This window comes from Lissotriton vulgaris, chromosome 7 (assembly GCF_964263255.1).
Source record: "Lissotriton vulgaris chromosome 7, aLisVul1.2, whole genome shotgun sequence".
NCBI lineage: Eukaryota > Metazoa > Chordata > Amphibia > Caudata > Salamandridae > Lissotriton > Lissotriton vulgaris.
In genome coordinates, this window is record NC_141695.1 from 1,312,285,910 (window position 1) to 1,312,303,045 (window position 17,136).

The 17,136-nt window shown below is 42.7% G+C and overlaps 1 protein-coding gene across 1 annotated transcript in view; it reads right to left on the minus strand.

Annotated features, from left to right (window-relative positions):
* LOC147703577 (uncharacterized) overlaps positions 1-17,136 on the minus strand; it is a 328,904-nt gene that overhangs the window by 171,848 nt on the left and 139,920 nt on the right. The window contains exons 6-8 of the mRNA XM_086929517.1: positions 16,286-16,348; positions 15,797-15,859; positions 5,797-5,844 (exon numbers count right to left, since the gene is read on the minus strand). Of these exons, the coding sequence (XP_086785643.1) occupies positions 5,797-5,844; positions 15,797-15,859; positions 16,286-16,348 (174 nt within the window). The remainder of the gene's footprint in view (positions 1-5,796; positions 5,845-15,796; positions 15,860-16,285; positions 16,349-17,136) is intronic.

Sequence of the window (17,136 nt, forward strand, 5' to 3'; positions counted from 1 at the left end):
GTTGCTTTAGTTATGAGTGGGTGGGGCTCTAAAATAGAATGCTGCCTCACCTCCTGGTCATCCACACACACTTCAAAGTGTGCATGTCAGGTTGGCCAACTGCCTTTCAGCGATCAGCCTTACATGTGTACTAGAGGCTTCTCGCCATCTGTACATAGAGAGGGTGTGGGGCAGGCAGCTGCATCCCACTGCACTCAGAATGATCACTGGGTCCACCTGCCTGATCCAATCCTGGCACTGCTCTCAGCAATAGAGCAGCGCTTCCAGATTGGCCAGGACTGCGGCACTAATGGCACTGGAAAGGAGTTTGTGGAGAGAGTCGTGGTGGTTACAGTCTGACCAAAGGCAGGTAGGTTTAATTAACTGTTGTTAGTAGTATGTGTTTTAAAGCAAACATTGACCTTGCAGTAACAAGTGTGTTTCTCCATGAATAATGCGTTTTCTTTATTCTTCGAAAGTTGGAGTGTCATGTGAGTAATACTGGTCCTTGCTCTAGCTTATAATATGGTACTGTAATCACTCTACTGGGGCTCAACATGCGGTGCACTAAGAATTATCATTAGAATGCCTCCTCAAGCTTATGGCATTACTTATTTACCCGCAGGTATCTTGCTCTTTCTGAGAACCATTCTCCACCACGAGAGATTCTCTTATTCGTTTAAGGTATGTTACCTGTACTATCTTTGCGCTAACCTCTTATAGTAGGCTGTGGCATGATCAATTGGTTTTCGTGTCTACATTTGTACTTGCCTTTTTTTAGAACGGCTAATTTCCCCGTTCTTGACACTACTACTGAAGATCCTTTCTTTGAATAAACCATATTGGTAAGCCAACTACCCGTGGATTTTAATAACTTAGTTTTCCGCATGGGTTTTGGTGGTATTTAGTTGAGCTTCACTTGTGATTCACTGCTCTCGTCATCCCCTGGGATGCGGTGAGCACTTCTTTTACTCCACAAACATTTATTTCCGCCACATCCAAACACCTTGGTTGGATGTCACTGTGTTCTTGGTTAGGCGACAGTATTCTTCACACTATTACATCTCAACACTATGTTTGGATGTCACTAGTGTCTTCGCATTCATTCTAGATGGTGCACTATTCCACTCCCCTCACTATTTGACCACTCTTCTATATTTTGTGCACTTGCTTTTATACTCCTAAAGTCTCTCTCTTTCTTTTCCTCTTGTATATGTGTCTTTGGTGTTCGCTGTAAATTTACTGTTATTTATGTAACATCTCTATGTGGTCTTTTTCAAACATTTTAAATTATACCCACATTGTATGCTATTACAGCCCTGAAGAAGCCCATGTTTGGGCGAAACGCGTTCGCTGGTCTCATCAATTGCATACCAAGTACATTTGGAAATAAAAGGCCAAACGGCACAAAACTAGCGTCGTGTTATTGACTGTGTACAACTGTGTGTATATATATGTTGCCTCTCCAACTATTTCTTGTAATTATTTTTGTGGTCTACGGGCGTCAGACCATTTGAGGTGGGCAATATCCATTATTACTGTAATGACTAGTCCTGGTAGTGCAGTCTCCTAAGACCCAGCTACTTTGCTCTGTGCAAGCAGGTTTAATTAACTCGAAGGATGTCCATGCATTATGCTTAACACTGGTCTATCTTGGTCCATGTTGAAAATGTCATACGTAGTGGGCGGAGTTGGAAATCATTTGTATCCTTTCAGCTGTAGCCTTATTGTAAAATACAATGATCCAGCACTCCACACAAGAAAGTCAACAACGAATAAGTATAGCAGGTCTTTTTATAAATGTTCTTTATTCTTATTCTTCACACGACCGTAGCCAACCCGTTTCGTTCAAAAGGACTTCTTCAGGGCAAAAAATAGTGATTTGATCTGTTACTGGTTGGTTTTTCAATCACTTCTCACTGTTTATAGTATTCGTTTAAGGCGGCACTCTATGAATAATGCTTATCCGTTTCCAAATATTGTCCTCCCTGTATTACTGGCAGTCTTCACTCGATAGACGTTCACAAAGATATTTTTCGATCCTCCAGTCTGTATTCAAAAAGTGGCCATCTCAGTATATTCAAAAAGTTCTTCACCCTGTATTGGGGAAATTCAAGTTTGATATGTGCTCCCAGTAGGATATATGTGGCGTTAGCACATCTCAATTAAAGGATTCGATGCCGTGTTCACATGTTGCGTCGTCGTTGCCGAAAACCCGTTGATGAAGAACTTTTTGAATATACTGAGGTGGCCACTTTTTGAATACAGACTGGAGGATCGAAAAATATCTTTGTGAGCGTCTATCGAGTGTAGACTGCCAGTAGTACAGGGAGGATAATATTTGGAAACGGATAAGCATTATCCATAGGGTACCGCCTTAAAAGAATACTTTAAACCGTGAGAAGTGATTGAAGAACCAACCAGTAATAGATCAAATCACTATTTTTTGCCCTGAAGAAGTCCTTTTGGACGAGACGCGTTGGCTACGGTCGTGTGAAGAATAAGAATAAAGAATTTATAAAAAAGACCTGCTATACTTATTTGTTGTTGACTTTCTTGTGTGGAGTGCTGGATCATTGTATTTTATTGTAAATTGTGGGAATATTCCCTTGGAAGCTTAGGGGTACTGAGCTTCAGGTCCCTAGCACCCAGATTGTATGATTACTTAAACCAGAATATTGATAGGTGCAGTCATTATTGCCTTATACCCTGGGTTCTCTTTTGTAGCCTTATTGTGGTTTGCTTTACAGTTGCCATGTCTGCTTCCCTGATAATGGCGCAATGGCTTGCGGCTACTACTTTTCTTTATCATTAGAAGGAAAGGTGAGGGTATGGCGTGGCTCGTCAGCACTATGTCTTGCCTATTTTTTATATGTGGTAGAACTTGCAGCCTTGAACTGACATCTCATGAAGTGTATGTGTGACACAGACCCGGGCAGCCTCGAGCTTCAGGTGACTGAGACATTTTTACTGCAATATTTTATTTGAGTATTTGTTTTTAGCATGTATCCTGGTAGCCCTTCCCCAACCAACCCCTTGCATTTGAGTTGTATGCAGTGTCACGGGTTAGATGAAGGGGTGAGGTGTACTGACTGGCTGAGAAAATATGTCATTTTTTATTGATTCATTAACGAAAATTACTGCAGATGCAGCCCGTGCCATTAAAAGAAAGGAAAATAAATTAGATTGACTGTGACAGCCAGATGAGTGAAACACATATCTATGCATTTTAGAGGGCATACTGCTCTCTGGGGGCAGTGGTTGGGGTCACAGTCTTCATGGCATGTTCAGAACTGGTCACATGCCATTTAACACTATCTGGGTGGTTGTTAGTTTTTCCTGTTATTGCAACCAGCAGCAATTGCTCTAGTGTCAATATAATTTTTGTTCGAAGTTTGCATAGCTCTAAAACCCTAGTTAGGGACATCAAGGCGCTACACCCTTTAAATAATCTATTTGTACGCCGAGAGTTGGATGGTTTGCACTTTGCAGGTCACAGTGAATGAGTTGTCCACATACACTTTATGCGGGCACCACACATTCCCCTAGGCTTGAATCCCTCTGATTCCAGAGCCAGCAGACAGAAGGCCTCAGTCTCTGACAGCTGTGCCACTCAGCGTCTTACTTAGCAAAGAGATGGCCCAAGACATAATGCACTTCCAAAATGTTTTATGAACCCACAGAACAAGCGAGCATTTCTCCCCAGATGGTTGTCAGTAAACTAGAAGCGGAGATGATATCAGCAAGGAGTGTGCAACGTGACGTGTTCTACACATTCAGATGAAGATGTTCACTGATAGAGCAAGAGTTGTCTGAGGACTTATAAATAAAAATCATACACGAGTCATCACCACGTTGATATAAATGAAATGAATTAAGGCCTTTGTGCAGATAGGGAAACTGACCCTTTATAAATATTAGAAACTGGGGCCCTATACATATCAGTCAGTGGAGTAAGCAGGCACCTGCAAATGTGCTGTGCAGCTTGATCTGCAGCAAACAGTGTAGAAGACAATGTCTGTATAACTCGTAAGTTATACAGGCAATATATAGGATATTGAACAATTTTAATTCAGTAAGATATGGAGCATTTTTATGTGTTTATAATATGTTAAGTCTACCCTTTAAAAATTGCTTTATAAACCTTCTTGCTTTCTTAAATTGGCTTAAAAATGCACCATTTGCCCACTTCGTTTTCAACATTTTCCTAGGATGAGAACCCACCACATGACTGTCAGGCTCGCTCACTACACTCACTCACCACAGGGCACACATCCCAAACTTTAAGCCCTACCACTTTCAAATGTTACCAGCTGCCACTGAGCTCATAGGATTTTCATATTTCAAATTTTGCAGAAAAAAGCATTCTATACCTCACATCATTCAAATATGTTGCAAATTCAATGTGATACTCTCCTTCTCAATACATGTATCCATTTCTTGCATTCAATAACATAAATAATACAAACTTCATTGTTTTTAAATGTTGTCTCTGATGGCACCAGACTAAAATAATGTTGTCATCTATAAGCAGCAAATCTGAGAAGTTAACTGTGGGCATCGTCCAGAATAAATATGCAAACTTATGCCTTCAGCTTGCACGTTATCTTTGTTATGAAATAAGTAAATGAAGTGCAGGGGGAGAGAGAATAGCAAATTCCTATGATCAAGAGGAGTGCTTATTCTCAACAGTTTATAACTGTGAATGCTTACCCTCCATTACTTTTAAATAAACATCAGAATGATATTGTACATTATGACAAATGAAAATAAAAAGAAGCGAAATAAGAAAATATGAAAACCGAGTAAGCAAAGTTTAGGGAAATTGACAGAGTAACAAAAAACGTTAGCATTTATTTATGGCATGCTGGTGAAACTAAGGGTAGCTAACTAACCTTATTTGCAACAGGCATACTAATAAACACACTTTCACTTATTTATTACTACAGTGCAAAGGTAAAATTCTCTGTTATTAACATTGTACTGCTTAATTGACATGAGAAAACAATGCTATTGTTTCATTGATTCCATAGGAAAATACATAACTAAAGACACTTATGTTATTGTGAATCTACTACACAGTACAGGTTTAACCCCTTGTGCTCTGGATATGGTTATAAGCATCGATTTATTACTATTGCAGTTGAAAGAACAGCATAGCCAGCGCCAAACAAGCATATGCTCAAACTGTAATGTTATATATTATTGTTGTTCAGAAAGGGGAAGGGCACTATCGGCCAGATTCATGAAAGACCCGTTTTGCGAGTCTGAAATAGCGATTCATAAGGAATCGCTATTACAGCCTCGCAAAACGGGATTCATGTAAGAATCGCAAAAATTAAATGCAATTCCTACAGATTCCTTATTTGCGATTAGCAAATTGCTAATCGCAAATAAGGAATAACTCCCCATTCATTCCTATGGGCCAAAAGGCCCATAGGAATGAATAGGGAGTATTCCTTATTTGCGATTAGCAATTTGCTAATCGCAAATAAGATAGCGATTTGAAGGGTGCCAGGGGTGTCCAAAGGACACCCTGTAGCACCCCTCAAATGCACATTTCAACAGGTGTTGCGGACACACATGTCCTAAGGACATGTGTGTGTGTAACATGCAAAAATGCTTTTAAAAGTTTTCGCTATTTACCACGAGGTTTGACCTCGCGGTAAATAGCGGCCGAAATTTGCGAATTTGCAATTTTAAAATGTTTCAAGGATAGCATTTAAGGAATCTCTAATAGAGATTCCTTAAATGCAATTCCTCGCAAATTTGCAGACACTGGAGAATATATGCAGGTCTATGAACAATAAACCATACCTTCATTCTTTATTTCTTCTTCATTCTCCTTTACTCTCCCAGGGGCTCCTAGTCATTGAAAGTGACAACATAAAGAGGACAACATTACCACACTAGGGAGACATTGCCAAAAACAGAAGTCTAAAGTATTAAAAGAGAAGAGAAATTAACAAATTAGAAGATAAAGGACAGTGAACAGTGATACAGAGTAAAGGAACCTCCTGTGCATGAGTACATTGAAAGTGGTCACTATAACATTGGCAGACTGCAACAACGGCATGGCATCCTACTACTGATGTTGCCTGCCCTAACAACCTTGCGATCATAGTAATTATTTGTACATTTGCAAACTTCCTTCCCTCTACATCTCAGCACTTACTTTTCCTATGTGCCAGGCAGCTAGTCATGGAGCCTTATTTCAGTCCACTTCATGGAAATTATGGCAACTTGGAATCTTGCTCTGCATACATCATTTTGCTTATTGGGTCTTGTGAGTCATTATATTTCAATGTTTGCATTCATTTGAGCATGAGGGCACCACTGTTGCAGCCTTTGTGGCAATCTCTGTGTTGGATTTCAGCATCTTGTGAAGCTTTGAAAGGTATTGGAGTAGTCAGAAAATCAAAATACAATCCCACCTAAACCATATCGCTACTCACGTCATTCATCCACTCAAATACACATTCACAATTTCACCTATCCACTCACCAATATGTCCACCTGTTCCTCTATCTATACTTCCACCCATCCATCCTTTCACTTTTCCCATCTGTCCATTCCTTAACATTCCACTCATTCTCCCTGTAACCTATCATTCCTTCTGCTCATTCATCCATCCTTTCATCATTCCATCTATCCAACTTTCCACCCTTACATCTTACCTTTCATGTTTTCTTCCTTCCTTCTTTTTAATTTTCCTTCCTTGCATCCTTCCTTTCGTCTCCCAATCATTCTTTCCCGTTTCAGTTAACATATCTTTTGTTTCTCAGCATTTATTTTTCTTTCTTATCAGTCTCTCATGCTTACTTAGGGTATTTCGCCCTCTATGTTTTGCCCTGTTTTTGTGATTGCATCCTTTTTTTCTTTCTCTCTTTCCTTTGCTGTGCATGTCTGGTCACCACCCACACCCTCTGTCATTTATTGCCTAACTTGTTATTTATGAGTTGTGGTGACTGGTGATCTTTTCAAGTGATAGGGCGTAATACCTGCCAGGAGTCCACCCCATTTTATTCAACATTTGCCTCACTCGTACTCACTGCCTTGTACATTTACTCTCTTCTCTCTCACTCACTCACTCACTCACTCACTCACTCACTCACTCACTCACTCACTCACTCATCACTCACTCACTCACTCACTCTAATTTACATTCTCTCACTTACTCATTCTCACTCAAACTGACTAACTCAATGTTTTTCATACACAATTGTACTCATACCCACTTATTCTCATACTCGCAAACACACTTACCCACACTCACTGTGTTGGAATTTGCCCTTTTTGCAGGGTTATCCACAAACTGTTTGCTTTTTCCTCCTATTTTTCCTGACCTGTTTTTGTTATCCTAAGGACTCTAGGCACTTTACCAAGGATAACGTGCATATGCTCTCTGTGTAAATTATAATTATAATTGGTTATCCATGATTGACATATTTGATTTACTGGTAAGTTTCTAGTAAAATGCACTGAGTGTGCTAGGGCATGTACATCAAATGTTACTAGTGGGTTTGCAGCACTGGTTGTGCCATCCACAGGAGTAGCCCTGTAACTGTGTCTCAGACCTGCCACTGTAATGTCTTCATGCACAATTGAGATCTGCCATGTTGACCTGGCCTGTGCACCCACTTGTGGGTCCCTAACCATCCCTTTTCTTACATGTAAGGCACCCCTAAGGTAGACCTAAGGTATCCCCATTGGCAGGGTGCAGTGTATGTGAAAGGCAGGACCTGTACTGGTGTATGTAACATGTCCTAATAGTGAAATTCTGTGTATTTCGTTTTTCACAGTTGAAAGGCTGTCTGTCCCTTAGGCTACCATTGGGGCTGCACTGCAACCTTTTTTATATGGGTAGCTTTCAATAGGGACAAGATAGAAAAATGGGGTTTAGGCAGTCTGAACTAAAGGTGGTTTTTAAATTGTGTGTTTGAAAAGGCCACTTTTAGAAAGTGGGCATTTCCTTGCTTTACCCATTCTTTGTGCCTCTGACTGGTTGTGTATAGAGCGTCTGGTTTTGGAGAGACAGGAGCTGGTGTGCCCTGACTTGCCTAGGTGACTCATAGCTGGGCCGAATGGAACTGATCTTCATTTAGAGTAGTTGGAGGAGTTTCCCTTGCACCTGAATAGGCTGTATCTCCCTTGCACAATGCTGTCTCCATTTTTTGTGATCATGCTATGCCCGGAGACAACAGGACTGGTTTGGACTGGGTTCAGAGAACCTTGCCACAAAAAGAACAAAGAGGAAATGGGTACAAGTATTGGACCTTAAACCTCAGAGAATCAGATCACTTCTGGAAACAAGAGGAAGCTCTGCCAAGGAGAAGAGCTGAACAGCTGTGAGGAGGAGTGCTGCTCCTTTTCTGTGTGTTGCTTTGCTAGGCTGGCCTGCAGTTGCTGATTCTGCCAAGGAGAGGTCAAAGACTGGGACTTTGCTGTGAACCCGCTTGTGAAGAATCTCCAAGAGCTTGTGCGTGCTTGCCTCCTGTTCTGAAGTCTCAGGGTTACAAAGACTTCACCATCAGCTTCCTTGAACTCCGCTCCTGGAAGTGCTGACCTGCCAGGAGGTGCCTGTTCCAGTTCTGGGCCTCTAGAGGTTGTACCTACTGCAGGGAATTGAAAAAGCTGAAAGAAAACCAAAGCATCGCCATTCCAGCGCCTGCTTTTCCGAAACAGCACTGCTGAGCGGGCAAAATTTCTACTGCCGCTAAATTGATGCAGCTGAAAATCCGCTGCATGCCAAAGACCTCTGAAGTCCGAGATTACCGCATTGACTCCAACGCATTTATTTTCTGTGGAATTGTAACAATGCTGATTATATTGTGTTTATGCATTATGCTGATAGTACTGGCATGTGTATTGCATTTTAGCGCATGTTAGATAAAATAAACATTTTAAACTATACCATGTCTCTGATTACTCATGTTGTGGACAAGTATGAGTGCGTGAGCAAAAGAGTGTTCTTGCTCCTGCGATTCCTGAGAGAGTTGGAGTGACATGTTCTAGGATGTCTAATCATTGGTAGCTTTGCTGTAGTACGGAGAATGAATGAGACACTATAGCTAGACAGATTGGGGTTCTGGGCACTAAGGTGGGTAGTTGGTACACCACTATACACCAAAGTCCTGGTTTCCTGCACATAGTTCTGTATATGGGCAGAATCCCTGCAAAATGGCACAACTAACATTTTTTGGTCTGGTTCTTATATGCGAGACGCTTGAGTAGTGCTTGTGCTGGTCCACAAAACCCTCACTTCTGTTTACGGAAACAGTTGTGACAGTGTAACCTCCTATATTGATGTTTTTATAGGTTTTTTCATGCCTGATATTATTAAAAGTTGTTCACACTTAATTGTTAACCCTTTATTGCGCTGACATGCATTAGGTTCTTATACGTCCTTGGTCTACATGGCTGACATAGATATTGCAGCACATGACCGTGCAGCACTCCATTGACATTTGACTGCACATGGACTGCCAGACGGGGGTGTAGATCTTATCTTTGTAGTGGAAGCTGATCCAGCTCAAAACTATAGTGTATTTTACTCTTGGGTCACTTTTCCAGCGGTGAATGGGGACAATGATTTGTTCCATACTTACACTGCCTTGGCCCTTCCTAATGTTTATCAACCTGATATAACTCTTGAAGTTCCGCTAACGACATGGCAACACCTGATTTGGTTTAATGGCACCCTCCCCCACCCAGTGAATCCGATCCGTTTAGGCCCTTTATCCATTGATGGGGCCACTTGGCCCGTTTTAGCTGGGTACACCCAACACCCACATTATCTGTCAGTTCCAGTTGATGAGCTCCGCGTGATGCACACCTCTTTGATACGGGTGCATAGAGCTGTTGTACGATACGTCCTACGCAACGTTCAGGTGGGACCACCTGGGGTTGCTGCTCAACCAGCTGGACCTGGCGGTGTGATTATCAGTACGGTCATGGTTTATTTGGTAGTGGGCAAGCGTCCTCAGAATAAGGATGATTTACCTTATAGGCTTGCTGAGAAATTTGACCAGCTGGTGGTGGTATTTACGAATACTTCTTCTGTGGAGAAACACAAGATTTTGACTAGTAGTTTGCAGAAAGACTTAATCCCCGAGTTAACCGATTGTAACAATTGGGGTAAGGTGTTCGCAGCAGTATATGCAAAGTGTTTCATCACTCCCTCAATGACTGTACTCCCCTCCGTGATTAAGCGTGTTAAAGATGAGCATGGCCCTGAAGCGGCAGTTGAATTGGGGAGGAGGTTGGTCGGGCTGTTCGACATAGTTGCTGATCTCATCCTTGCAAACGTGAAGGGAGATGCAGTAAACTTTCAGGTAGCTAATGCTTTGGCTCTTGTCCCCGAGGGTGAGAAGCCACACGAATTGCCAAAAATTACTGCACATGCTTATAAGACCATTGGCCGCAATAGTTTGGGTGTTAAGCTGTTTGCTAAAATACCACCTCAAACGCAAGCACAGCAGAAGTCGCAGTCTGATAAAGACGAGCGTCCAATCTTTTGTAAGTAAAATTGGAGAACTAAAAAACAGGGAAAGCAACAACAGAAACAGGGGTCGCGTACTACGTTGCCGACACCCATGTCTTATGAGCGCACTTATGATTTGCGGACCACAAGAGAATTAGGTCTCCTGACAGGTTTCAGGTTCCTGATCTCCTCATTCTTCACAGGAAACATCAGGCTCACAAGCAAGTGGAGGGTAACGCCAGGATCGCGGCAGAGGTCGGGTGCACCACAAGGACGTGAGCAGCCTCGTAAGACTGACGGGAAGGGAAACAAGATGATTTTCCTCATCAGCACCCTAGGTTTCAGAAAAAGAAAGTTGCAGCTTTAATAGCAAGATATGCCTACGACTGTGAGAACTCAGCTCCTGAATTTAACATGGGCAGTGCCTCTGTTCAACAGCGCAGCGGAAGTTACCATAGTGTGGCAAGCACTATGTCCATTTCTGGAGGCGACAGCAACTGAAACTTTCATTGCTGTTGAAACAGCTGACATTCGAGTGGCTCCCCCTGACAGACTATATGACATAGTTCTTTTAATTGAAGGTGACATATAGTGTGTTATTAAAGGGGTTTTTTGGGAGAATCTATCATCTTCTTATGACATTTTGTCAGCAGAGGCTGATTAGCCCCCACCTTTTCTTCTTACAGCTCTGAAAGGGGAGGAGGTAATACTTTTGAGTTGTTCACATAACGTCTCCAAGGAGCATGCTGGGGCATTTGCAGAAAAATGGGCTTTGGTGCTTGCACCAACTCTGTACTGTAATCATGTGGACTGGGATAAGGATTCTCCACCCCATGAGATACCACTGTGGGCTATGCCACAGCCTCAACCCCAATATCCCCTCGGGCGAGAAGCGAAAGGTCCAGTTTCTGAGATTCTAACCCAGTTGGAGTATCAAGGAGTTACTGAGACATGTGTGTCACCGATGAATAACCCTCTTTTTACCATTACCAAACCCGATGGGTTGTACCTCATAGTTTTGGATTACCGGCATTTGAACTCTCATTGTTGCGTTTTTGCGGTACAGAATACCCATAGCTCTGCTCCTGTAGACAGTCTTGTTAGTAAAAAATACAAAACAACACTAGACATTTCCAATGGCTTTGTCAGTCACTATCTGTCCCTGCATGCAGTCAATGGACCCCATTCACGTACGGCGGAAAACAAAAACAATTTAGGCGATTAGCTATAGGCTATAAAAAGAGTCCTCGAGCTTTCGCCACCCGTGTTGTCTCTTTGCTAGACAGCATAGACCCATATGCATACTCATTCATTGATGACATTTATCTCAAGGACTACTAATTATGGCTGCATCTTTGCTGAGTCAACCGCATCATTATTTTGTTTGCGGACTACGGTTACAAATTTAACTTCACTAAATCACACATTGCAGAGTACACAGTGTTGTTTTTGGGCTATGAGCTTAATAATGAAGGTAGAGGCTTGGCGTTTCACTTCCTGGAGAAATGCACACGTTTGCGACCTCCAGCATCCCAGAACCAACTTCAATCATTGCTGGGGTTTTTAAACTTCGGGCGTTCTTACATTCCTGAATATGCCCAGCATATAAAGCCGCTTTATGCTTTGATAGAACCTGCATTTTCAAAAGCCTACTGGCTTCCCGAACATTCAGCTATCCTGCAATCTTTGCAGTCTGATCTTCTTGTATTTAAATACTTGTTAACACGTGATAACCACACAAACCTGGTGATACGAATCATGCCAGGCGCAGTGGGTTTCACTTGCTTGGCGTTTAATGAAGGTGACACAGTACTTATTGCTTACAAATCACATTTATACACTTCTGCTGAGTTGCGGTTTTCCACTGTTGAAAAGGTCTTGGCTCCAGTACAGATGGCATCCTGAAGGAACGCGCACTGTGACAGAGGGGAAACGCGTTCTGCTGCTTACACGATACCCTGCACTTGAGGCAGTGGCAAAGGTAAGTGTACCAAACCCTAAGGCTTTGCATCCCTGTTGGATACAAAGGGTGACTTCTTTGACATCTCCGGATGTCATGTTTATCTTTCACTCCTCTCTTCAGACTCAGGAGTTTTTGCAGTATGAGTTTGTTCATCCTACTCCTCTGTCAATGCGCCGCTTGAGGAGTGCAATTGTATCATTTACATCGATGGTTCAGCGCAACCAGCCACCGGGTCTAAGCATGCTCATTCAACTGCTTGTGCTATTGTAGCAGGTGCCATGGTGAATGGTGAGTTCAAGTCTAGTGTTGTTCATACGCAGGCGCTAGGTGACTGTACTGCCCAATTGGGGAAGCTGCGTGCTTTGGTGCTTACTCTCGAGTTTGCAGATCCTAATGTGACTACTCTCATTGTAAGTGATTCTTATTACTGTGTTCAGTTTTTTAATGAAAAGGGCAGGTTTGCAATCCGTTGCTGTGCCTCCGGTTTCAGGGAGGTAAGCCGCAACCAGGAGTGGCGCATCTGAGTCACCCTGTGACAGTATCCATGGGCTGCCAGGAGAGAGGTATCCGCATCCGCACTGATGATCTGATTTGATACCATCATGCCCTCATTCAGAACCTCTTGAAAGTCCTCCCGCTTCTCCCAAGGGAGGAGTTCAACGAACTGCAGGAGAGACTCCCATAAGGAGCGGTCATATCGGCCCAAGAGAGTAGTCGAGCTAGCTGCCATCATGGAAGTGGCTGCCATGCTGCAGACCTTCCTTCCCGCTGAATCTAGTCTGCAGCTTTCTTTGTCTGGAGGAACAGTGGACAATGGCGCCGTAGAGTGCTGTTTCTTAGCTGCCACCACTATCACTCAATCCGGCGGAGGATCTGTTCGAAGGAATGCAGGATCTGAGTCGGGGGCCTGTACTTCGGAAGTCTCAATGGAGCCTACTTCACAGAGGCAGGCGTCAGAAACAGTTACATAGCCGGTTCCTCCAAACCAGGCACTAACGGAAGGAGAGGTCAGAACAGCTATTTCCACTGCAGCGTCTCAAAGATTACGAAGGTGGAAGAGGCTGGCATAGCCAGTGCGATCCCCAGTTTCACCGCTCCTCGCAACAGCACGTCATGAAACATGGCGATGTCATCGACTGGTGAAAGCCTCGTTGTTGGAGAGTCTGACAGGGTCGGCAAATATCTGCCACGACTAGAGGAATCCGTGTCCCTGGTGTACCTCGACCGCAACCTGTCGTGGTGGTGACAATATCGGGATCTGGTCAAAGATCTGTGCCAATTGCGAGAGCGATGTCTCGTACGAGAACAAGATCTTGGCCTACTGGGTACAGTTGGTATCACAGGCACAGGCTGAGGTAGAGGCTGTAGTGGTGTTGGCGTTGGTGCCAAAGGCAGAGGAGGCGGCGGTAGAGGAGGTGGAGGAGGTGGAGGTAGAGGTGGAGGAGTCGGAGTTGGTGTCCGAGGCCGTGGAGACGACAGACGAGGGACCACAGGATGTACTGTCTCAGGAGACCTAGATGGTGAATAGGTCCTGGAGTAGTCTGAGTCCGATGTACGAATCACTCTCCTCCTCTTGCTGGCCGGCCTTGAGGAGGGCGCTCCTGATGGTGAACGTCAGTGCCGCCGTGATCTAGGACTGTCAGAAGTGGATATACTGACTACCGAGGGTGACCGGCTGCTCGACGACGAGCTCCTTCGAGACGTCAACTTTCTCGACTTCAACTTCTTCCCTCTCTACGTTGACTTGCTCCTGGACGGCGATGATCGCCTCCGCGACGGCGATCTGCACGTCGACGTTGACGGCGAACAGCGGTGTCACCTCAACGGCGTGCGCCAGTGTCTTCGGGATAAAGACCGACGACGAAGATGTGCTGACGTCGTCTGCGATGTCCTTGACGTTGACCTCATCCAAGGTCTTGATGTTCTTCCCCTCGATGCCGAACGTCACTTAGAACCAGAGCCCTGGGTCGACGGGGAGCATATCGTCATCATACCTTTCGGCGCCAACGTCGTAGCCATCGACGTCGACCGGGACCGGTGCCGTTTCTGGGCCTTCTTGTGTCTGGGGATACCCCCAGAGGCCAAAGCATGGCTAATGGAGGTTGAAAGAGCCCCTCCACGCCTAGAGGTCCCACCTGCATCCTGTTGTCTCCTTTGCTTAAGGCCTTGAAGCCGGATCTTCTCCCTGTCACGCAGGGTACTCCTGGAGAAAGATTTGCAGATGGAACAGGAGTCAGGTACATGCGAGGATGAAAAACAGAGTATGCCAACCCTGTGTGAGTCTGATTTGGCCTTCTTCTTGCCACACTCAGGGCTCTTGTCAAATAAAGCTGGCATTTTGACAAGAAATGGGTGGCTTAGCTGCTCAAAAAAGACAGCAAATGGAAGAGAAAAGCCCCAGACGTCAGATGAAACCCTAAAACTTTCAAAAAAGCTCCAAAACTTGAAGAAATACCAATAAAGGTAGAGCTCAATGCTCCAGGGTCCTGCTAGCAGGAGCCGGAAAAAAGAACTGAAAGTAACTTGCCTTTGGCTGTGCATCATGGGATACCGAGGGTCTCTGGAGGGTTCCTTAAAGGCACAGTATCCCTTTTCCAAACACATAATGGCAGCCTATGGGTCCTTGTCTGTCCAACCCTTTCCCTCTAACATGACAAAGGAGTTTTGTGAAGGGGAGTTTCTCTATGTGTGAAACTTAGCAAAATGTGTAAATTTTAATATTATTTGGCTATCCTTTTCACTTCAGGATGAAGTGCTGGCCAGTGTAGCCTTGTTAACTACAGGCTGCATTATTTGTCTTTGATTTTCTCTTAAGTGTCTAGGCAGGACTGCAGAAGAGGACAACTTAAGACAATATTTCGATTGCTCCGGGGTCCATGCACATGGGCGGGACTAGTCACAGATTATGACTATACACAGAGATCCCCTACTACAGAACTGTATTTTATTTATGGAAAGAATAAGAATGGAAGAAAGGAATAATAAATCCTGGATAGAAAATGAATATACAAAAACTTCAACCCAATTTGGTAATGGAACAGTTAAATATATATAACTGTAAACAATTGAAGATTTGTTATTTGTACTGCAATGAAGCAACAAAGGAAGAGGAGAAGAAAATAATATAATCATAAAAGGAAAAGAAACTGGTGTAAGAAAGGCAAAAATAAGTAAAGAGTTATTGTCATGTCGTTATTTAGGGAAATAAAGAAATGTTTACAGCAAGGAAGATGGAATAAAGGAAAGACTAAATGAAGAGAAGACATGAAAGACAAAGGATTAGGAATCGCACTTCAAGAGGAACTTGAAAATATTGGCAAACGAATATGGGAAAGGATGCAGACCAAAGAAAATTAAAATAGAAAAAATACCCTGAGGTTCTTCTATTTTCCCATCTTCTTGTCTTTCTTGTGCTTCCTCATGAATTCTTGATCCTTTGAATTAAAAAGAAGAGCAGGTTAACTTGAAACAATTGATGGAGAGATAGGATACAATGAGATCTTGGAATTTTGGAAGGGTGGAAAGGGCAGAAAGCGTTAGAGGAATAAAACAACTGTAATTTATTTTTATGGAAAGAAAAAGAATGGAAGAAAGGACAATTAAATCATGGACAGAAAATGCAACATCTATAAACATAAAAGGAAACGAAACAGATGTAAGAAAGGCAAATAAAAAAAAGAAAGACTGATTGTTATCTCTTTATATAATGTTTACAACAGGAAAGATGGGATAAAGCAAAGACTAAATGAAGAGAAGACAAGAAAGTCAAAAGATTAGGAATCACTCTTCAAGAGGAACATGAAAATATTGGCAAACAAGTAAGGGATGCAGGCCAAAGAAAATTAAACCAGAAAAAATACTTTGAAGTTCTTCTCTTTTCACTTCTTCTTGTTTTTCTTGTACTTCCTCGTGATTTCTTGATCCTTTGAATCGAAAACAAGAGCAGGTTAAATTGAAAACTGATGGAGAGATAGGAAACAATGAGATCTTGGAATTTTGGAAGGGTGGGAAGGGCGGAAGGTGTTAGAGGAATAAAACAACTGTAATTACTTTTTATGGAAAGAAAAGAATGGAAGAAAGGAAAATTTAATAATGGGTAGAAAATGCAAATACAAAATCTTCAAACCTGTGGGATAATGGAACAGCTTAATATATATAACTGTAAACAATTGGAAAATTATTATTTATGCTGCAATGAAGCAACAAAGGAAGAACAAAATAAGTAGAAAATATAATCATAAAAGGAAAAGAAAAAGAAACAGATGTAAGAAAGAGAAATAAAAAAGTAAAGAGGGATTATCATCTCTTTATTGGGGAAATAAAGAAATGTTTACAGCTAGGAAGATGGAATAAAGGAAAGACTAAATGAAGGGAAGACATGAACAATGAGAAAGAAATAAAGAAGTAGAAAGAGTGATATAAGGACAAAGAGAACCAACTCAGAACCAATCTGTTGCTAGATAAACATGTATTTCAAGAAAACATGTTGATAATGGAAGGAACTCATCAACTGAACAGACAAGCAAATCATATTTTGGTTGAATTCTCGAACACTCGTGTCATATTTTCTGGCTGGTGACTGTACTGCAACACCTGCAAACAACCATTTGTGACAGGACTGTATAACATGGTGCACAGTAGGCAATTCCCACCAGCTATATGTCAATGAAAAGAATACTATGAGGGTTAGAGTTATAGGAAAAATCTGTAG